The 23,841-nt window shown below is 44.7% G+C and overlaps 1 protein-coding gene across 2 annotated transcripts; it reads right to left on the bottom strand.

Moving 5' to 3' along the window:
• Positions 1-884: 884 nt before the first annotated feature.
• On the bottom strand, positions 885-23,638 carry LOC147898959 (alpha/beta-Hydrolases superfamily protein). Of its 2 annotated transcripts, none has more exons than XM_087378229.1 (3): positions 23,203-23,638; positions 22,681-23,019; positions 885-1,601 (listed from the first exon to the last, which is right to left on the bottom strand). In XM_087378229.1, the coding sequence occupies exons 1-2, from the start codon at positions 23,546-23,548 to the stop codon at positions 22,697-22,699; spliced, it is 669 nt and encodes a 222-aa protein (XP_087234355.1). In that variant the 5' UTR covers positions 23,549-23,638; the 3' UTR covers positions 885-1,601; positions 22,681-22,696. The 2 variants fall into 2 exon arrangements, with proteins under 2 accessions (XP_087234355.1, XP_087234354.1); XM_087378228.1 differs by having other exon boundaries at positions 887-1,653.
• Between the last annotated feature and the right edge of the window lie 203 nt (positions 23,639-23,841).

The raw sequence follows: 23,841 nt of genomic DNA on the forward strand, positions 1-23,841 counted from the left end.
AAAATCTTAGCTCTAATGCAGCCGCCACTTGCCTTTGTTTGAAGATTGTGGGAGACAATCATTAAAGTATGGTCTCTCCTACTTCTTCCATGGAGTGAAGTGATCATCCTCTGAAATGTGAGTCTGATTTTTAAAAGAGAAGCAAAAGAGTAAAAGTAGGGCTTCAAAAAGTCAATTCTTTTCACGTCATGCGAGCAATTGCTTTTCAAGAAGCAAACCTGTTTTTTGAACAAATAACATTTTGAGTGGATTATAGGAAGGCGAGAAGAAATCAATCTTGCATACTATACAAAAACATTTTGTATATGTAAGGATTGTAGAAGAACAATTGAGAAGAGTAGATTTTCCAAATACTTCAGGCCTACACAAATACAAATTAATAAATCCATTCAAGAGGTTTCTATATAAAATGACAGAGGAAATATTAGTGGCTCCACGCATAGCTTTCACAAAGATAAGGGAACTAGCTTTTGATGGACAATATGGTGTCAAAGAAAGTGTGATCAATGTCAGGGTTGACACAACAAAAGTCCAGAACATCTTGCCATGATTCATTGATGACGACGCAAGCAAGATGGTTGGTATTTTTTTAAAAGGGAGTACAAATCAAGCTATATGATTGGTAATGTCAGGCCATTGGTTCTCATGGCTACAATGAACAAACTCTTGCCAACGCCTCTTTATCAAAGCAATAATGTGACCATAAGTAATGAGTGGTACAATCGCTTGCACAATTTAAAGAAACAACAAAGAACTCAGCCTAAAAATAGTGACATGCAAAGCATGATGTAAGAAGATGAGGAAGATGGAGTTGAGACGGACACTTTGATGCATAATCTTATTAGTGCAGAGCAAGTGTTGGACTTTGTGACAGCCATCCAATGTAACACGGCAACTGCACCAAACATCAGTATTGGAAAACCATATCCCACTCAATACTTTGGCAGTCAATATAGGTTTGTCAAATTTCTTGCAACAAGTTACATGACTCACTGAAATTTTGTGTTTCAGCCCACGCGACACTTAATCCAGAAAACGTTTTATTTCTAAGGGGTGTGCCTTTTCCTTACAGGAAGACGTTTCTTCCTACAACCGTGCACCTTTTTATGCACAGACCTTAGTGTGAATTTCTTCTCAAACGCCAATCTTTATTATCAATGTAGTATCATCTTTGTCTGGTTCAATCTATCAACCTGAGCTTTTCTTGACTAGAATAATTACAGGACAGCCCACCTGGTAAGCCATATCAACTGGATCTCATCAAAGGCTAACAGCCAGCCAAAGTAGTTTGCTGGGTCTAGATCATCCAACCAGGTTCCGAGCAGGGATACTTTCTAGGTCAACTAGAGACCTCCTCTGAGATCCGACGTGTCATCATTGAGCAACAAATAGTCACTTCAAAAGCTCCAAGCTTTCTTTTTCCCCATTCTTGTCAGCAGCAGAAGAAATGTGAAGCAGAGCCCATACCCAGAAGAGCAGCCAATTGTCCTCCAGCAACATTACGGCTGTTCTTATAATACACAGAGTGATTGACTTGTTGCTTCCTTACGATATTCAAGCCAGGCACAATTTTAAAACTCTGTTTCAATGGGTAAATCCCCCTGATTTTCACAGATAAAGACTTGACTGTTGCCATTCTGCAATCTCCATCGTCTGATGTCCATGAATGTTGAAGCACATGACAGTAAGAGACATACAAAACTAAAAAAAGCAAGGAGGCATGAAAGTAACTTTCAGGACTCAAAATAGTGGACAATACAACAAAATTAATTGTATTGGCATGTGAATTTTGAAAATACAAGAAACGTGGAACACAGTGTAGCAGGGGGCTCACTCTAATAATCACCACAGCTGTTCATTTGGCTGTATATGTCTGAAATAGTAGATTACTTGGGCAATTCACTGCTATTCCTAGTAGAAATATAGGGGTTCTGAAGTTTGTGGTGCCATTGCACATGTAATGTTGGGGTACTATCTCATATATAATTGAGTCATAAATGGTGATCTGCCAGCAGCTATTCTGTTTCTGTAGTAGAGCTAATATTTGAAGCAGTATCAGAGCCATAAAATCACAAGAAACGTGAATTCTTACCATTTTTCTCTGAGCTTTTGAATACTGCATCTTGAGCCTATAATCTACATTTGTGCATATTTCTGTCTCGAAAAGTGTTTTCAGTCAGTAGGTGCCACATGTCACCCCTTGAAAAGCGGGCAAGTCTCAAAATTGGTGCAAATGCAGAAGTTCATACATCATCAAAGAGTCTTGACTACAATTTACCAGAATAGATAGTCAACTCCCCACTTGTTAAGCCCCCAAATAAGGAGAGCATGGGGGAGTGACACTTGTAGAGAAATAGGGGGAAGGGAGAAGCTGTCACACAGACTGCCACATAGACAGCATATGATTGTCCTACTTGGTATTATTTGTGGAGGCAGATCAGTCCACATTGGGACTGTTGTGATGCTGCACACAAGCCATGTGGAGGGGCAAGGGGGCTGGATAAAAGGGCTCATGCTGTGGTCTGCAGAATTGCACAAAGACCCAATCTCATGGATAATTCATTTTTCCACTGCTGTGTATTCTAACATGGGATCAGAAGTTAGATTTTGAGCTAGATGTACAGGGTTAGATATTTTTACAACACGATTATGTATAGCTCATTCCGACAACTGATTGAAGCAGTTTATGGATGTTGGTGCTACCATTTGTGTGAAGATTGACCTATTTTGGTCAACAAAACTTCATATTTTGGCTGTCCTTACTGCTGTTCATTCTCCTCAATCTGAAGCATATGCTATCTAGTTGAGTTGGGAAGTATGAATGCTAGACACATACGTGTACACACACACAGAATGAAATAAAGAAAGATCTTTTAACATCCATGGAAGAACAAAGAGATCTATGGGACCAATGAGTAGCTTATACATCAAATTCCCAAAATGGGAGTGCATGAAGCAACTCCACTATTATTATAGGATCCATCATTGCATAATCAAAACTGATTTGTCCTTCTTGGGCTTGCCTTTACCAGACTTACCCTTACCCTTGCCTTTGCTCCTGTCCTGAGCCATTAAGGCTTGGTCATCTATTGCATCAGATTTGTTTTCCCGAGCTTCTTGTTGCAGCAGCAATGGTACCAGCTCCTCGAATGGCACTGGCGCCACCCTCTGCCCTGCAATCATTGTAGCCACAAAACTACTATAGCTCCGGGGGAGCATTCCCAGCAATAGCCTTGCCATCTTGGTCGCGCTCATCCTTTGACCAACTACCGCCAGCTGATCCCACACCACCTTCATCTTGGTGATGCGATCGTGGACTGAATCACCCTCATCCATTAGCTCTGTCTCGAGGTCCAAGATCCTCGCTTCATTGTTGAGCTCATACATGTCCCTCATCGTGGTCCACGTCTCGAAAGAAGTGTTTGTCGTCTGTATGTGAGGAAACACGGCGTTTGCCGTGGTGCCCACAATGATGGCCAAGGCCTCCGCATCACGGAACTGCCAGGCTCTCACTAACACCGGGTCTGCTGGTGTCATCACCGCTGTTGCAGCCATTGTGGCCGGAGTAGTCACGATGGGTTGAGGCATCAACTCTCTGTTGGAAATAGAGGATAGAATCACTCACACCTCACTTCCTCTCTAGCTCATACAACACTCAAAAAACTGAAAGAGAGATAGACCAAAACTCAGATATATTCCCCCACAATGGTGGGCAACAAAAGCTCAAGAGAGAGCGTGTACAAACAGTCCGAGTGCTGTCACAAAATGCTGAGTCTCTTCCTCTCCCCGTGTGCTTGCCTATGTGCAAGGCTTTAGTGCAGGTGATGAGGAATGAGGGGGGAAGGGGGGGATATTTATAGGAGGGCAAGGAGCCCTCAAGAAGTGGCCGACCAGGGGTCGGTCCCCTGCTGCATGCACCGACTGGTAGGGAGCCCTAACCAACCAGATCTGGTCGGTTATCTAGGGCAGAAGATGGCCGACCAGATCTGAGTGGTCTGGCCTATAAGTAGGCCCCTTTGCGGGGCTTGTGGGCTGCTGCTGCCAGGCCCAAACTCTGCCCTGCATACTCAGATCCAGGCCCTCTTCTGCTGGCGCAATATTTCACGCAAGGTGCTGCTTCCTGTTGCCTCAGATCTGGTGTAGATCCTCAGCCAGAAAGCCAGGTCTATGTGTGCTATACCTCTCCCCCATACCCCTATGGTCTCCTGCCCCCTTGTCCCCTCAAATCGGGGGCTCACAGGCGGGGGAGTGACCTTCTAACACCCCCTCTCAGTGTCACAACTATGGGCCGATCCCCATGCGTTGAATGAGGTGCTCCAGCTGCTCTCTGGGAAGCGCCTTCATGAAGACATCTAAGATGATGTCGTTGGTTGGGCAGTATATCAACTCTATGACTTATAGTCGATGAGTTCCCGTACAAAGTGGTAGTGGACCTCGATGTGCTTCGTCCGTGCATGGAACACGGGGTTGTTGGCGATCGCTATGCAACTCTGGTTGTCGCACATAACTGCAGTCGCATCTTCTTGGGCCACATTCATGTCCTCCAAGATCCACCTGAGCCACAATGCTTCACATGCCGCTATACAGGCAGCCCTGTACTCCGTCTCTGTAGATGAAAGGGTGACAGTAGGTTGTTTCTTACTCAGCCATGACATAGCTTCTGATGAGAGTAAGAAACAATATCCAGAGGTCGATCTCCGGGTATCAATGTCACCTGCCCAATCACTATCACAGAAACCTCCCAACTCAATGCCTGTGGTATAAGTGATGCCGTAAGTGCTGGTACCCTTCAAGCACCTTAGCACCCTCATACCTACATCCCAATGAGCCTTCTTGGGTGCACCTAGATCAAGCCGTACCTCTTGATCCAGGAAGAATTTGAGGACGCTCCAAAAAGGAAAGTCGCTCGTTTTTCGTGCTCTACGCGCTCGTCACATTACGCGCACATTTCGGTGCAAATTACACTCACATTTGAGCCTCGCTGACAAAACCACTTCCTTCACGCACATTTGCCTCTACATCGCGGAGAACTGACAGAGCAATCCAACTACGAAGGAGATGTCTGGTCGAGTATTGGTGAGGTAAAGCAAACTCCCCACCAAGCGTCGATACAATGATGAATCAACTGGCTGAGATGGACCACGCACACTCAGCTTCAAACCAGTTTCAATAGGAGTCACTGCAGCTTGCAATTTTCCATCTCAAAGCGTTTGAGCAGTTCCCTGCAATACTTCTCCTGTGAAATAAAGATATTGCTCTTTCCCTGTTTCACCTCAATCCCAAGGAAGTAGTGAAGTATGCCTAAGTCAATCATCTCGAACTCCTCCATAAGAAGTCTCTTAACCTGAGCAATCTTCTTTGTATGATCCTCAGTAATGATGAGGTCATCCACATATAGAATCAATACCAGCCTCAAATCCCCCTCTGTGTCAAGATAGAGATTTGCCTCTAATGGACTCCGCTAAAGCCTGATCTTCTGGAAGAACACATCTATCTGCTGGTGCCAAGCTCTGGGGGCCTGTTTTAGCCCGTATAAGGCCTTCTTCAGTTTGCAGACTTTTGATGGGGATCCTGGAATCTGAAATCCTGGTGGCTGTGCCACATATACCTCCTCCTCCAGGTTGCCATTCAAAAATGCAGACTTGACTTCCATCTCAAAAAAAGGCCACCTACCAAGGCAATGACTATCCGAATAGTCACCATCCTAGCTATGGGAGCAAAGGTCTCGTCGAAGTCAAGCCCTTCAAACTGTGCATAGCCTTTTACCACCAATGTTGCTTTGTATTTGTCCAAGCTCCCATCTGACTTGAACTTAAGCTTCTACACCCATTTAGTCCCGATGATCTTCCACTTGGTTGGTTTGGGTACTAAATCCCAGGTGTCATTTTTCAAAATGGCTTCCATCTCAGCCTTCATGGCTTCCTGCCATTCTCGCATATCCTTCGCTTTCTGGAAGGAACGGGGCTCAGCAAGTTGAGCTACCAAAGCGAAGTTCACGGAGGGAGTCTTCATGTTTCTTTGAGACCATCGCGCTCCAAAACTGCTCTCGGGTATGTCCGTGACCCGTGAGTCTGCTAATGTCTTCAAATACCATTGAGGTAGCTTCTTCTCTAATGGAGGTATTTTGGATGAAGTTGACTTGGGAGCTAGCTCTGGAATGGAATGCTCCTCCTCCGCATCTTCAATCAGCTCCACCTCGTGGATGGTGGCTTTGGGTGGGGGTAACGCTGGAAGTTCTAGAACCTCCTCGGTAGGCTATGGCTCGGTCTCTTGAAAGATCACATCCTTGCTGATAAGGATCTTCTTCTTGTCTGGGTCAAATAGGCGGTAGGCCTTGGACTCTTCGCTATATCCCACAAAGATACGGCTCCGGCTATGGGGATCCAGCTTTGTTCACTCATCTATGTATACATGCACAAATGCTTGATCCCTTGCTTCTTGCAGAATCCATTGAACTCGGTCGAAGTGAACTCCCCCCCTCTGTCGGTGCAGAAGGCTTTGATTACCTCCCCGCTCTCCTTCCATGGTTTTGAACCATTCCTTCTTGTTGGACATGTGCTTTGAAGCTCCACTGTCCACATACCAACCTTCCTCTCCCTCACTGACTGCATACGCGGAGCAGTGCCCAGTGATGATGAAGAGAGCACCGGTCGTGACATTTGCTGATTTAGTCTTTGGCTCCTCCTTGGACTTGGACTCCTTCTTGAGGTCCACCTTCTTCTTGCGACACTCTTTAACGGAATGACCAAGCTTCTCACAGTAGAAGCACTTCATCTGCCTCTTTTTCTCTCTATCCTCGGTCTTGTATTTGTTTTTTGAGTCTTTGAACTTACCCTTGTCGGGCTTGTCCCTCGCCACGAGAGCCTTCTCATTCGATTGCGAAAATAGCTTTTCCCGAGCCTCTTCCTGCAATAATAAAGGCCCAAGCTCCTCGAAGGTGAGAGGCTTGGTCCTCTATCCTACAATGACCGTAGTCACGAAACTCTTAAAGCTTCTAGGTAGCTTGTGTAAGGTCAACAGTGCCGGTTGACTTGACTCCACCTTCTGACCAACTGCCACGAGCTGGTCCCTCACCATCTTGACTTTCATCAAATGGTCATGAACATTGTCACCTTCATTCATGTCCAGGTTGTGCAATTGGTGTTGAAGCATCAGAATCCGAGATGTATTATCCGTTTCATACAAATCCTTCAAGATAGCCCACGCCTCTACAGACGTCTCGGCTACCTGGATGTGCGGAAGAAGTTAGAACAGAGTCCGCCGTGGTCCCTATCATTAATGCTAGAGAGTGGGCACATCTCTCTTCACAATTCTCAAGTTCTTCACGATCCACTGGAATGAGTATCTTTCCCCTCTTATCCAACAAGTCTTCCGGTTTTGCCTCCACTCCTGTCGTTAGCTTCCACAACTTCCGGGCCACAAGATGGCTACGGATCTTCGGATCTTCATTTTCCAGATCGAGTATTTAGACCCATCTAGCTTCCCTGACTCTCCGAAGTTCAGGATTGTAAATGAGGGGAATTTGGAGGAGGAAGGAAGAGAATGGGCTGAAGAGGCAACAGTAGAATCTTTGTCCTCCATCCTTGCTGTAGTAAAGAACAGTAAACTGAATATACAGCGGAGAACTTGACCATGCACCTAACCTGAGTGTCGATTGGAGTCGCCTTCAAGCAGAGGTACTCCGATCTAGAGCTGTGAACCTAGCTCTGATACCATGTTGGGAATAGAGGATAGAATCACTCAGACCAAAACTCAGATATATTCCCCCACAATGGTGGGCAACAAAAGCTCAAGAGAGAGCGTGTACAAACAGCCCGAGTGCTGTCACAAAATGCTGAGTCTCTTCCTGTCCCTGTGCACTTGCCTATGTGCAAGGCTTTAGTGCAGGTGATGAGGAATGAGGGGGGAAGGGGGGGGGGATATTTATAGGAGGGCAAGGAGCCCTCAAGAAGTGGCCGACCAGGGGTCGGTCCCCTGCTGCATGCACCGACTGGTAGGAAGCCCTAACCAACCAGATCTGGTCGGTTATATAGGGCAGAAGATGGCCGACCAGATCCAACTGGTCTGGCCTATAAGTAGGCCCCTTTGCGGGGCTTGTGGGCTGCTGCTGCCAGGCCCAAACTCTGCCCTGCATACTCAGATCCAGGCCCTCTTCTGCTGGCACAGTATTCCACGCAAGGTGCTGCTTCCTGTTGCCTCAGATCTGGTGCAGATCCTCAGCCAGAAAGCCAGGTCTATGTGTGCTATACCTCTCCCCCATACCCCTATGGTCTCCTGCCCCCTTGTCCCCTCAAATCGGGGGCTCACAGGTGGGGCAGTGACCTTCTAACACTCTCTCCCATTCTAAGTTGCTCTGAACCTTCATCTTCCACAATGGTCCCATCAGGCTTGCCCGTGTCTCCAAAGTTAGGGATCTAATATCTGTTGGCCATGACATAAACTAAAAAATGGATAAAGTGTATCGTACACCTTCCTGAATCGGAGCCTCCCACCTAGGTACAATCCTTCAGACACACATCTGAACCTGAGCCTCCTGCCTGGGTACAATCCTTCAAACTTCGAAATAGATTCCCCCAAGCAATGAATCAAGGCTGTCCTTCCTTGCCTTCAAGCTCCACTTCTCGTGAACTTCCATCAGGGCTCTGAATACCATGTTAGAAATGATCCCTACAGAGGGTATCCTGCAGAGCAGAAGACTGATAGACTGTCCCGAGGATGCACATGGGAGTGTTCAACTACACAATCAAATACTTATTTACTTATGTGTACTTCACCACCCTGAGTGTGTGCAAGCCAGTAAATAGACTGTGAATCACAAGAGAGATATAGAATGCACAAAATGTATAATTCCGGCCAAAACAGGACACAACACACAAGAGAGATGCAGAGTCCCACCAAACTGTGGTCCTCTGACCATACCAAAAAACTCTCCCACTATCTTCTTAGCGCCTTTAGATCACTGAGCCCACGTGCTCCTCTCTAAGCTTATGTAGACTCTCCGTCCGTGATCTCTCCACGTTACTGCCCAAGTAGTCAGCCTAGGTTGGCAGCTTCCTATGAAATATGTCTGCTGCTCCTCAGCCTGCCTTTGTCCTCCTGGAAGTAGGCCCAAAGGCTGCTGACCTGCTGCACAAATCTGCTCCTAGTGGCTGCTCCAGATGATGCCACATAAGGCCCCAAAGGGCCCCTTATATAGGGCTCCAAGCCCCTCAACCAAACCAACCAGGTAGGGGAGTTTGGGCCGATCCAAACAGCCCTCCCCCACCCGGCTTTCCAGATCTGCATAACCCCCTTGTGGGGGCACACAGTTTGAGGGCTGGATAGCCCAGCCTGGCAATGTGGCAGGCAGCCACTGGCCCAGGCCTGTCCAGCCCCAACCCAGCCTATTTCAGGGTCCCCTGGTCCCCCAAAATTGCTGCGAAAAGTGTGCCTCCATGCTGCTGTATTTCCGCCTCCTGCTAGGCCCCTTCCAGCTTCCGGATCTGCTCCAAAAACAGTCCGTACGGCCTGCTGTACCTCCCCGTACCCCTGTTGATGTCATCGCTGACTTATCGCAGCCCTTTGTGCCTGTAAACCCTGCGCAGGTCTGCCCTTTCAAATCGTGGACATCCTCTGGACATAGCTCTGCCAGATCTGCCCTCCATGGTGCCTCTCCACTGCCAGCTATTCCCTCTTTTGTGCTGCCCACATGGCAGGCCTGTTTGCTGCCCATGTGGCAGCCCCAAATCTATTTCTATTGTCCTATGGTCCACCCCTCCCCCAATGCACCCCTCATTTGGGGGCTCATAGATGGGGAGGTGACCTCTACATATCCAACAAAACTTTCATATCGTGCTTGCAATCAGCTCTTTAATTCTTGTCGTCTAGTGTACTATCCGAGTGTGCCCATGGGATACTTGAAAAGGAGTTGTGCTGATAGCACTGTGAAAAGAGTTCTTGTATGCGTCTATGAGTGATAAACACTCTTCCCACAAAGATAATCTTAACTAAATGTAGTGACCTAGCATTTCTTCCAAGACTTAGTAACTGTTTCAGTCTGACCATCTGATTCTGGATGATATGCTGAGGTGAAGAGTAATATTGTGTCCAACGACTCAAAAAAGAAGTCAAAAAATGACTAGTGAACTTGGGATTTCTGTACTCTGATCAGCCAACCCTGTTCTGGGTCTATATAAGGCCCTGCTACAGGTGCCTCTTGCTGGGGTCTACCCCGGACCATCTGCAATCTCCAGGCCCTACAACAGACAGTAAGCCGAATTTGTACTTCTGACCAGCTCAACCACAGACTGCTCCAGTTGCCGTACATGCTACTGTCCTGCAAAAATGATCTTGCTGTCCTGCCATACAGTCCTGCTGATGCAGCACCAGTCCATGGCCTGCACCAGCCTCTGCACATCCTTCTCTGCAGGGTCTCTGCCAACAATTGTTGCTGGCCAGGGTGGACTCTGAAGCTGCCCTTCAACTAATACAAGGAGGTATGCATCCTGCCCATGTGGCAGCAGTCCGTTGCACAGGGTAGCCCTCATTTTACCCTATCAAACCCATCTAACACTGTATGGCATCCTGCCCCATGTCCTCCAATTATGGAGGCTCACAAGTGGGAAAGTGATCCTATTCTTCCAACACGTTTTTTGGCAGAACATTGATATCACTCTTGCGCTTTGCACATTTGATTCCTGACTTCTAGTAGGATATCTTGCATTCCTTGAACAATCTGATCAGCCAAGGCCACTCGCTGTTGAAGTACAAAATTAGTGGGTAATACTGTAGCGTGTCCATGGGCTGCTTGAAAAGGAGTCATGCTGATATCAATGTGAAAAGAGTTTTTGCATGCAAACTGTATGAGTGATAGATAATATTAACTAAATGTAGTGACTAACATTTTTTCAAGACTTGGTTGACACCTTCAATTTGACCATTTGATTCTAGATATATTATAAGCTGAATAGGAATGTTGTGTCCAAAGACTCAAAGAGAGATATCCAAAATTGACTATTGAACTTGGGAATTCAGTCTGATTTGGTAGACCATGGAGTCAAAAAATGTGTGGTATGAATAACTGTGTGCTGTCCGAAGCTTGAGCACTCTTCTTCCAAGAGATGAATGTGTCCTTTTTTACAACTAATCCATGATTACCATAATTTGTGCGTTACTTTTGAGGAACAAGGCAAACTTGTAATGAAATTCATGGAGATGCTTTCCACTCTTTCAGTTGGAATAGGAAGCAGCTGAAGGAATCCTGGTGGTAGCCTTCTACTTGCTTCCATTTGTTAACAGCCTAGAACAGTTGCAAATCTGTTCTTGGCCTGTCTCATGCAGAAATAGGGGCCAATTGAGGTGTTGAGACTTTTTGGTGACTCCAGGCTGATTCATTGGGTCTCCAAGGTTGCCTGTAGGTGAAATGAGGTGAACTTGGGTCTTGCATGGCCAGTCCTACTTTTTAGGGTAAAGGAACGTTGCATGTGTAAGATGCAATTACTTTTTTAGACTGCATGCCTTAAAAAGTTCCTTTAGCAGTTGGGACTGCTAAAAGCCTCTACTTTACGCCTTGGATTGTGTGTCAAGTAAGCTTCATGCAAGCACTATGGGTGTATGCATGTTTACTGCCATGCAAACTATTCTGGGACACGAGTTCTAAAGTTGATTTTTGTGCAAAGTGCCATACATGGCATGCATGCTAAAAGTATCCCCACTAGAACTAAAGTTCTTCCATTCACTTTCAGCAAAGCCAACTTTAATTCCTAAAAGTACTTTTCGTGAAGACCAATCCTTTTGGAAAGTTCCAAAAGGAAAGTAAAGTATGTGGCCTGCATGCCACACCTTTTCCCACAGCCACCTAGCCAGCCATGCAGCCCATGCATGCACCTACTTTTTCCCCTCTATTTCACACCTTTTTAGCACACCAACCAGCGTCTCGTCCAGCCCATTTCCAGACCCATAAACAACTTTATTCTCCACCAAATCGCCCTCTCTTGGTTGGAATTGAATGCTCCGTCAACCCTCTCTACTCCTAGCTAATCTGTTACAGCTTTAGCTCACCAATTTCAAGCAATCTTTGCGAAGGGAGAAACATTGTGATTCTTGATCAGTTTCACCCCCTCTTTCTTGCATCTACTCTCTCTCATCATGGAAGTAACTTCTGACGATGGAACTCCACAAGCTACAACTCCTAGACCTCCTGCACCACCACAGGTGCAGGTAGTCCAAATTGGCACCCAGGTTCTTCAGAGCTTGTTCTACCAGATGTAAACTACACAGCAAAAACTCCTAGTTTTGCAACAAACTCAAGAAGCCCACAAGAAACATTATGGTATGCCCTCCTTTTATTCAGGGGAAAAAAAGGAGAGAACACTTGAACAAGTGGGGGGCACATTTTGCCATCATTATTATCCCAACAATATTTTGGCAATCCTTGTTGAGATGTATTTGCGAGAAAGGTCTTTACTTGGTGGCGGGAACTGAAGGCAAGCCTTCAGCACCTATGCCTTGGGCTGAATTTTGTGAAGCTTTCACGAGTGAATTCCTTGAAGAACCTCATGAGTACGACAACTTTCAAAGCTCCAAAACTTGACGAAAGGTACAAGGTCTCTCGAATCATACATCCAAGAGGGACAGGACATCACTACAAAATATCAAGAAACGCTACACTTGCTCTTTGTAAATAGTTTGCCAAAGGATTATCAGAATGAAATCTGAAGGAACAAGCTAGAGACACTAGATCAGGCTATCCACTTTGCAAAGAATTATGATAGTACCTTTGGACACAAGGGTTCGCCGGCCGGATAAGTGAAAAGCCGAAAAAGGCAAACAACTGTAAGAACCGTCAAGCTGACAACTCCAAGCCTGAAATGACTAATTTCAACAAGCAGATGTCAGGTCCTCTTGCTAAGAAGCCTCGTACCAATTCTCCGGCACAAGAGGAAGCCTGAGCAAAGGGACTCTGCTTGAAGTGTGGTAAACCAGGTCACTTGTCAGACACTTGTCCTTTAAACCACAATAAGGGAAAAGGAAACGCGGCTCCCCTTAATCAAATCATGTGGGCCACGTAATCCTTGTCACATTGCTAGTCTAGATGTCTTTTCTTCTGACATACGTTGTGAGAAATGTCATTTTAATGTTAATGTGTTTGGATCCCACAACTTAATCCGTATGGCGAGTTACGTCAATGGGCATCCAATTCCAGTTCTATTTGATAAGGGAAGTCACAATTTTACTGAAGCTTCTCTTGTACAAAAGCTGTGCATATACCTAGATGAATCCAGGAACATTCCCAAACTCTCCTCTAAAAACACAACGTAGTGCAGTTTCAATCTCACGATAGTCACTCATAAGATTGAAAACCATAAACTCCATCACGCATAGCAGGGACTAGCTACTATGACATCCCCACTGACATCATCAGCGCCCAACAGTGGGGGTAGACCAGTAGACCATAGTATAAAAATATGCTCTCACACATACAAATCCACACACCCACACATACTTGAGCATCCATTTATACAAAATCTTTGTACTGAGTTTTTGTCGGCACTCCGGAGGTGAAGGGCAGACTCAGCCATGACAAAGGCTAGCACTAAAGGAGAAGGCTAATCAAAAAGTAGTCCAAAATCTCTTCATTCTACAAGTGCTTGTGAAGTCTAAACGATTTCATTTTAGTCTCTCCCAAACAAGCATCTATATCTAGCTGATAGGGCAATGCACCATTTAAGATAGAAAGAATTATCCCAATTGTTCCTAGTAGCCACCGCTACGTGGTTAATCTTACGCATGGAGCAACAAAATCCTAGGAAGAGATGGTTCCGGAACTTCCAGTGGAGGTTCAAGACTACTTAGAGAGCTTGTCTTTCCATGCTATCAGAATAGATAGGGTAGACATTTTGATTGGATGGAATGGTTCTTTGCCAAGAGCCATTCTGTATATATTGACTACAAGAATCATGTAAGTTAAATGAAAAGTTATTTACTCTGCATGGACATCTTTGTGGAACTATGGTAAAGATGGCCTCTCAACTTGATTTGAAATTACATGTGTCCATTAATCAATATTTTTGTTCTGCGTTGGAAACATGTCTATTGTTGCAATATTGAGATGTGATGCTCTTTAGTGTGTAGAAAAGCCCGACATGTATTTTGATAATAATTTGAATTCTTTCTCTGAAAAACACATCTATGCAACAATTCTCTCTTACGATAATGATAATAATGTCTTTGCTGTCCCAGAAAGAAGCAATTAGGGTAAGAATACAGCCAACTTTTTTGCTCATAATAATACTTCAGCCATGGACTTGACCGCCCACCTTGATGAGTGAATGATGGATGAGCAGTGTGCATAGGGGCTACCCACTGTTTGGTATATGTACAATATAAAGGAGCATACTGAATCTTATGTCTTAGCTACTGAGACAGAAAACATGATTAGTCCGAGCTCTTGGAGTGAGGATTCACCCGAGGCTCAATTAATACGTGACATTATGTCTAAATATTCATACGTGTTTCCAAGGAAACTTCCCATGGGGCTACCTCCTATGAGGAATGTTGACTATTGGATCGAACTCGTGCATAGGGCACAACCTGTGTTCAAGCAGCCATACAAGGCAAGTTTGAAAGAGGAGGATGAATTGTGTGGCAACTTCAAGAATACCTCTAGCTCGGTCAAGTGAGACCTAGCAAGAGGTGCACCAGTGCTACTGTTAAAGAGGAAAGACTCTGCTATGCGTCTGTGCGTAGACTACAAAAGTCTTAATCACTTGACGATAAAGAACAAATATCTGTCACCTCGGATGGACAATCTCATCAATTGGCTCTGTGGAGAAATATTTCACCGAGATCGATTTGAAAATGGGCTTTCACCCGATACAAATATTTGAGGAAGTTGTCACGATCTGTGACGTATTCCTTTCTCTATATCTAGACTTATGGATGGTTTGATGAATGGACACTTGTGGAAGGGTATGCCCTTTCAACGGGACACTTCCTATGAGGCACAACCCTTCACAAGAGACATTCCTATTGTGATGTACCCTCTCATCAAGGGTCACACCCTTCACAAGGGGTACACACCTCTTCATGCACATACACTTTGGAGTACACACCTTTTCATGTGTAACTCTTCACTCTCTATATAAGAGAGGCCCAATTGTATGGATGACACAATACAGACACTACAAACACTCAAGCAATACAAATATTCCTTGTTCTCTGCTATTTCAGTCTCCTTTCTGTTCCTTAGCACATTTCTAAATATAGTAAATCTAGGATTTCTTACAGTGGTATCAGAGCAAATTTCGCTCCTGCCTGCAGGAAATGCCCCCCACCTTCTAGCGCCTATCTGATACATTTCTTTCCGCTAGAAGGATATCCGTGCACATTGTGCATGGAAGAGATGGAGAGAATGAGCGTAAAAATTTTTAGTGCCAACCCTACCTAAAGTCATCAATGGCCTCTCCAGCAGTAAAATGAAACAGGGCCTAAAATGAAGACTTACAGCAGCAGTTTCAGCCTCCTATCGTGATGAAGACAGCCTGTTAAATGCCACGCCCAGATCTGCTCCTCGCCACCGATTGCAACATGGACCTCCGGACAGAAATCTACAAGCCTCTTCTACGCAACAATTTGGCAGATGAAATTATTGCCAGGTAGTTTTTCCATTCTACTTCTAATCAAATTACAGCAAATGAAAGATGCTTCCTTAAAGCATGGAAACCCCTGGTAATTCACCCGGCCCTTCAAGGACACCTCAGGCATCATCTACCACACAATATCGTGTTCTGATTGCACAACCAGCCCATTTTGGAGCTTTGGCATCGTGGGTTTTCTGTGTCACGTGCCCTCCTAGTGATTTGGACCACATCCTATATCTTCTGCGGGAGGCACCTCAGTTACATTACTTCCTCAACACAGTCCAGGTTGTGTTCCACAAGACACGAAGATACCCAGAACCCGATATTCCTCAAGAGTTTGCTGTCCATCTTTGGAGAGAATTTTACCCCTCACCTTCGGCATCTCTAGGATACTCTCCACCTCCTTCAGCTCCCAGATATCCTCCTCTACAGGTTGTACCTTCCCCAAGACAGTATTTACACTCTGAAGGCACTCCTCCTGGATATCCTCCACTTTCGACAGCAGCTCCTTATCCCTTCTCAGATCCGTGGACTCTGCAACCTACTCCTGTACTCTCACAAGCAGTAACACCCCTTTCGGCATCACCAGTGTTACCTCAAACAGGACCTCCTTTACCAGATTTCCACGAGTGGTTCCATCCTGCCTCGCCTGCCCCCTCCAACATGAGCAACCTCAGGGAGCAGCCCGAATCCTCTTCCAGGAATGGTACAAACTAGAGCGTAAGTTCGTACTTTTCTCACAGGGATCTCCCATATGTCGCAACGCTCGCGTGAAGCCTCTCCAGAGATCAAAGACTCAAGTCCAAAAAAGACCCCTGAAGTCAACGTACAAGGCGAAACACTACTGCAACTTCAAATTTCCCAACTTCAGGACAGCATCTCCGACTTGGTCCAGAAAGTCCAACAACTCCAAGATTCTCGCAGTACCACACATACAGAGGACAACGTGACGCAACCACATGACTATGCGGATTCATTCCCACCTGAGGTAGAAAACACTGAACTCCGTGCCCTCTACCATTTACTTCAAGCTTCCAAAACTAAAAGACTTGACATCAAACTTCCGGAAGCCTACACTGGTCAACGCAATCGCCGAACAGTTGACCAATGGCTCGCAAAAATGCGCATGTATTTTGATACTGTTGACCTCACTGAAGGCAAAAAGATCGCCTTGGCAGCCTCCCTCCTCAAGGATACAGCTTTTCTATGGTGGCAAAGATGCTTAAAGGACGGCAAAATTGTGTTAACATGGGAACGTTTTGAACACGTGCTCCGTAAGCAGTTCATACCTACCAATGCGGACTTCCAAGCACATTCAAAACTCCGACAGTTGGAGCAAACGGGCTCCCTGTCTTCCTACATCTCTCAGTTCACCACATTGGTGCTGGAGATTGATGGTTTAACTGAGGATGATCACCTTCATGCTTTCATCTCAGGCCTAAATCCCTCGTTACGCATTGATGTCCTTAAAGCAAACATCACCACCACAGCTGGCGCTATTGCTTACGCAGAGCGCATTACAAATTTCCAAAACACAGGGAAGCAGAGTGCTAATCGCACACAGAACTCTACTATGGCCAAAGGTTCTCGCCCTCAAGATAACACCAGGTTCTGAAAAAACTCGGGTCATCAAGGTCAGTGACAGTCTCAAGATCCCCAGAAGTCTCAGAAATCGTATGCTAGATTCCAACAGAAGCACTCCTCCAAGGATCGCGCCTCTTCTTCTTCACAAAGTCATCACCATCATCCCCAACATAAAGGTGCGGCCACTGACAAGAAGAACAACTCCAGCACAAAAGGACTTTGTACCATCTGTACAGGCGACCATAGATGGTTCGATTGTCCCAAGCGACCAAAGCAAAATTCCAATATGGAACCTCGCACTTCCCAAACAGAAGATGCTACCCCAGCACAAGACAAGAAAGGCAAAGCTGTTCGAATGGCAAATACCATCCACTTGAGCCTTGCCAGCAACCCCGAACCTTCCCTGGCCACTCAAGTACTTTGTGTTCAAGGATCGATTCGTGGAACAACGGTCACTATCCTCATCGACAGTGGCTGCTCTTATAATTTCCTAGCTAGTTCTATGGTCGACAAACTTCGGTTGACCACCAGTCCTAGTCTAATGGACTATCAGATTGAACTCGTAAATGGAACTATCTTCTTGTGCAACACCAAGATCAAAAACTTGTCTTTTCGCATCCAACATTATATGGACTAGTTGAACTTCGACATCATGCCTCTTTCTCGGTACAATGTCATACTTGGACAACAGTGGCTCTACGACTATGATCCATCAATCAGCTTTCGCAGCCATACTATCCAATTTGTCCACCAGGGAAAACTTATTGAGATAACTGGTTCTAGGGACTCTCCTTCAACCCCAGTTGCCTCTGCCCTACAAGTAAAGAAGTGGGTTCGTAAACGCCAAGTAAAGACTTTACTTCTGTTGGTTACGGCAGTAGAGGAGACACCAACAAAGGATCCTCCTGAATACCTCAACCAACCTTTTTTCCAGCCCTACCTGGATATTTTTCCACAGGAATTGCCAAAGCAGTTACCACCTGGACGACCGGTGGATCACCCAATCGAACTTATTCCTGGCAGTAATCCACCGTCGAAACCTCCTTATCGGGTTTCTTACACTCAAAATGAAGAAATCCAAAGACAGGTCACCGAACTACTCAACAAAGGTCACATTCGGCCCAGTTGCAGCCCTTTCGGATCTCCTGTACTACTTGTGGAAAAAAAGAATAAGTCAATGCGCCTCTACATCGACTACCGAGCCCTCAACAAGCTCACGATCAAAAACAAGTATCCATTGCCTCGCATCGATGACCTCTTCCATCAACTTCTACACGCAACACAATCCTCAAAGATTGATCTTCGTTCAAGTTATCATCAAATTCGCATACGAGAAGGCAATGAGTACAAGACAGCTTTTCGAACAAAGTATGGACACTATGAATGTTTGGTCATGCCCTTTGGGTTAAACAATGCCCCGGCCACATTCATGACACTAATGAACGACATCTTCAGGCCTTTCCTCGATAAGTTCGTCATCGTTTACCTCGATGACATCCTCGTTTTCAGCAGATCCCTACATGAGCACAAACAACATCTTCGCCAAGTTTTTGAAGTTCTCCGTGCAAATTCTCTCTACATCAACATTGAGAAGAGTGAGTTCTTCAAGACCCAACTTGAATATTTGGGACATGTTATTTCAGCTCAAGGCATCTCTGTGGATCCCAAGAAGGTCGAGGTAATCCGAAATTGGCCTACTGCTAAGAATGTTCATGATGTCTGCTCTTTTCTCGGATTGGCAAACTTCTACCATACAAAGGTCTATCAGTTTTCCCAAATCGCAACTCCTATGTCCGAATTATTGAAAAGCACAGCCGTTTTTCAGTGGCTTCCTGAAACAGAGTATAGTTTCCAACAACTCAAGCAAGCACTCACTACCACACCAGTTATGGCTATTGCTGACCCAAACCTTCCATTTGAGGTCATGACCGATGCTTCCGACATCGCTATAGGAGCAGTCTTGATGCAAGAAGGCACAGTTATTGCTTTTGACAGCCATAAACATTCTGATATCCAAACTCGATACCCGGTTTATGATAAGGAGTTTCTTGCCGTTGTACATGCTTATCGCTCTTGGAAACATTATCTCATGGGAGCCGACTCGGTAGTCAAGACAGACCATCACTCTCTAAAGTATATCTTTACTCAGCCAGTCATGAACGCTCGACAAGCACGCTGGGTTGAGTTTCTGGCCAACTTTCACATGACCATTGAGTACATTCCGGGACTACGCAATGTAGTTGCAGATGCTCTCATTCATTCAAAGGAAAGTATTTCAATGATAAAGACTTCGGCACAGCAGTACAAGTTCTTTCAAAAGATCGACCTTCGACTTCCAAACAGAAGATTTTCTCATCCTATTCTTATACGGACAACCTTCTGTACTATCAAGATCGCGTCTGTGTACCACATGACAAGGATGTTCGACGTCTTTTGTTAAAAGAGCATCATGTAGTTCCTTATGCTGCCCATCCAGGCATCAACAAGACTTATAGGTTACTCAGTGCAACATACTACTGGCCTCAGATGAAAAGCGACGTCATCAAAATGGTTACATCTTGCTTATCTTGTCAACAAATGAAAGCAAGCCGACGACTTCCAACAGGACTTCTTCAGCCTCTTCCAGTTCCAACTAAAAGGTGGGAAAGTATTTCCATGGATTTCATTACAACAATACCACGATCCTCTAGAGGTAACACTCAGATTATGGTAATTGCTGATCGATTGTCCAAAATGGCACACTTTGTTGCTTGCAAAAGCAGTGCATAGGCTCCGGACATCGCCAAACTCTTCATACAACACATCTTCCGACACCATGGATTGCCCAAGAATATCATATCTGACAGAGATCCTAAGTTTACCAATCACTTTTGGATTTCACAGTTCGAATCTTTGGGTACAACTCTACTGTTCAATTCAGCCTACCACCCAGAATCAGATGGCCAGACTGAAAGAGTCAACCAAGTTCTGGAATAAATGCTTCGACATTATATTCAGTCATGCCTAGCAGCTTGGGAAAAGTATCTACCACTCCTTGAGTTTGCTTATAATAACTCTTTCCATAGTGCCATTAGCATGACTCCATTCCAAGCAGCTTATGGACACACTCTGATTGTACCAACGAATTTTGTACTTCAACATCGAGTGGCCCTAGCTGATCAACTGGTTCGAGAAATGCAAGACATTCTACTCCAAGTCAGGGATCATATGCGAAAAGCGCAAGAGCGGTATCAACAGTCTGCCAACAAGCATAGACGTCACCTGGAATTTAACACTGGTGACATGGTGCTATTATTTGTAGCCCCACATCGCTATAAGACGGTTAAGTCTGTGTTTCCTAAGTTGCGACCGAGATACTATGGACCTTTCCGGATCGTCAAGAAAAATTCACCTTTAAGTTACAAATTGGAATTACCACCATCATGGGGTAAAATCCATCCAACATTTCACATTTCTTGGCTAAAGACATACATTCCAGGCGATGAAGCAATTCCTCCTGCAGGTGATTATGTCCCAGAAATCGAAGACGATTATGCTCTTATTCCTGAGCGTATTCTGAACCATCGACAACGAGAGACTCGACATCGACTTATCACAGAATTCCTTGTTCTTTGGCAAGATCTGGACGACTCCAGCGCTACTTGGCAATCTGATGAAGACTTATAGCAGTACCCTGACATTTTACAGCAGTATTTTCAGAATTTACCTTCATATTTTCTACATCAGTTCATTATCTCCACCAGGGTCTTATTTTGAGTGGGAGGGGATGTCACGATCTGTGATGTATTCCTTTCTCTATATCTAGACTTATGGATGGTTTGATGAATGGACACTTGTGGAAGGGTATGCCCTTTCGACGGGACACTTCCTAGCCCTTTCGACGGGACACTTCCTATGAGGCACAACCCTTGCCCTTTCGACGGGACACTTCCTATGAGGCACAACCCTTCACAAGAGACATTCTATTGACATTCCTATTGTAATGTACCCTCTCATCAAGGGTCACACCCTTCACAAGGGGTACACACCTCTTCATGCACATACACTTTGGAGTACACACCTTTTCATGTGTGACTCTTCACTCTCTATATAAGAGAGGCCCAATTGTATGGATGACACAATACAAACACTACAGACACTCAAGCAATACAAATATTCCTTGTTCTCTGCTATTTCAGCCTCCTTTCTGTTCCTTAGCACATTTCTAAATATAGTAAATCTAGGATTTCTTATAGAAGTTGTCTTTAAGACCGTGTTTTGCACACGCTTTGTTCATTATGAGTTCTTGGTGTTATCATTTGGACTCACTAATGCACCAACAACCTTTCAGCCAATGATGTACGATTTAAGTCGTCAGTATCAGGGAAAGTTTGTTGTTTCTCAATGACATCTTGATCTATAGCAAGACACTCTTTGAGCATGGATGCCATTGGCGGATAGTGCTATTCGTACTTAGAAAAGAGAAGCTCTATGCTAAGAACAGTAACTGTGAGTTCTTGAAATAGGAATTCACATACCTTGGACATGTCATTTCAATAAATGGTATCCGTATTGACTATGAGAAACTCATAAAGATATGTGAGTGGCCCATTTTGAGAACGAATACTGAGGTCAAATCCTTTCTAGAATTTGTGAACTTCTTTCAAACCCACATATAGAATTATGCTAAGATAGCATTACCCTTGTCAAACTTGTGTAATAGGGTGGAGAAGGGTAAATACAATAAGTATCGACCCTTTGTGTGAACACAAAGGGTAAATACAATAAGTATCGACCCTTTGTGTGAACACAGGAGCTTCACACATGTTTCAAGCAATTAAAACATGCTATTACAACAGCTTCCTATGCTACAGATAGTCGATCCTAGTAAACCATTTGTGGTTGAAATGGATGCCAAATGACTATGTTGTTGGAGCAACCTTGTTCAAGGATAGTGGACCGGCAGCTTTTGAGAGTAAAAAGCTAGCGAGCCACTGTACAAGTGGCCAATGCATGAAAAGCAGCTGTACGTTGTTGTGGAGACATCATTTCCATGGCTCTACGTTTGTGGTCTATGTTGATAGCTTTTCTCTAAAGTATTTCTCTAACTCCAAAATGGGTGTAGAGACTGCAAAGGTTGACTTGCAATCCATGGCAACACGTGTTGAGTGTCAAAAAGTAAAAAAAGAGGCACTAAGTGTGGCCTAGACAATTCACATCGATTACATGTAGTACATGCAACATAATGATTTATATGAACCTCATACGATAACGTTCATATTCAGTGAATGCGGATAAGTTCTAAAAACGAGGAAAAAAAAAGTTCTATTATTTAACCGATCAACAGCCTCTATTTATTGTTATCGACAAAAAAGTGCTGAAAAGTAAAATCCAAAGATAACATTTGAACCATGAAGATATACTGAAATACCAAGCAATATGATTTTTTCAAGCTTACAAACCTGCAGACTCTGAACAGAGCCTCGCTCTAGCTTACCTTACATATCTAAAGCTCACAATGTACTAGCAAACTCTGTGATCAAAGTTGCCATTTCCTCGTCATACTCTGGGCCTTCCATTTGAAAATGGCCTGCTCCAGGCACAAGGTGCGTCTCAACTCGTCCTGCAGCAGATTTTAACTTATTCTCCAGCTGCTTCACGCTTGTAAATCCATCATTTGTCCCCATGACAAAAAGCTTAGGCTTCCTTGATTCCAAGATGGGTTTGTTGTGCCGACCGAAGAGAATAGAGGCCAGGCGTCCAAAGGGGTAGCCCAATGCCACATACCCCACAACTTGTTCGGTTTGATCAACTGCCGAGCCCGCAATGGGTGCACCTGAGAAAACAGGTTGAAGCAAGCGAATTGAAGCTATGGAAGCGATTCGAGCACAATCCTTTGCATACAATGTAGGATCTATGACATACGAACATCTCCAAACTGATCCTTTTCTAATTTTTTTCCGGGCATTTCATATCTCCCAGACAATCACGGGAGAGAACAATTCAAATTTCGGCAAACCTGCAGAAGATCCAACCAAAAGAATCCTGTCGGTCGGAATATTTTGAACAGCCCAATGACAAACGGCCTCAACATCTTGCACCTCCGATGACCCCGTCCATGATGCCTTTCCTGTCGACTTTTTAACACCCCGCATGTCGAAAGTCACAGCTAAGTAGCCTTTAGAGGTCAACTTAGTAGCTATCCCTTTGAGAAGCGCTTGGCATCCACCCAGAACGGAATATTGATGCACTAAAATTATAGTCAGATCCTTTGTTGGCGAAGATACTGGCTTGTACAGCCGCAAAGATAGAGAAACGCCCTGATGTTGGTCTAGTGTTACATATTCGACGGCTGCAGCGTCCATTGCTTAGCTGCAGATCTACAACAGACCTTGTGAGATTGTGTGTAGACAAAAGAAAAAGGTGAATCAACTACTGTGTAGACATTAACCGAAATGCCAGACACACTAACGAAATTTATCGAAAATGCCGGAGACACTATCGCATTATATTATTATTATTATTATTATTATTATTAGCACTGCCTTCCAGGCAAAGCAATTAAGTGTACAAGAAATAAAAGAATTTGTTGTGCCACCACACAATACCTGAAGAGCATCGAAGACACTCCCTGCCACCCATGCATTTGTTGTGGCTC

Source organism: Dipteris shenzhenensis, chromosome 8 (assembly GCF_047967505.1).
Source record: "Dipteris shenzhenensis isolate YYH24624 ecotype China chromosome 8, Dip_SZ_1.0, whole genome shotgun sequence".
In the NCBI taxonomy this organism is placed as follows: domain Eukaryota; kingdom Viridiplantae; phylum Streptophyta; class Polypodiopsida; order Gleicheniales; family Dipteridaceae; genus Dipteris; species Dipteris shenzhenensis.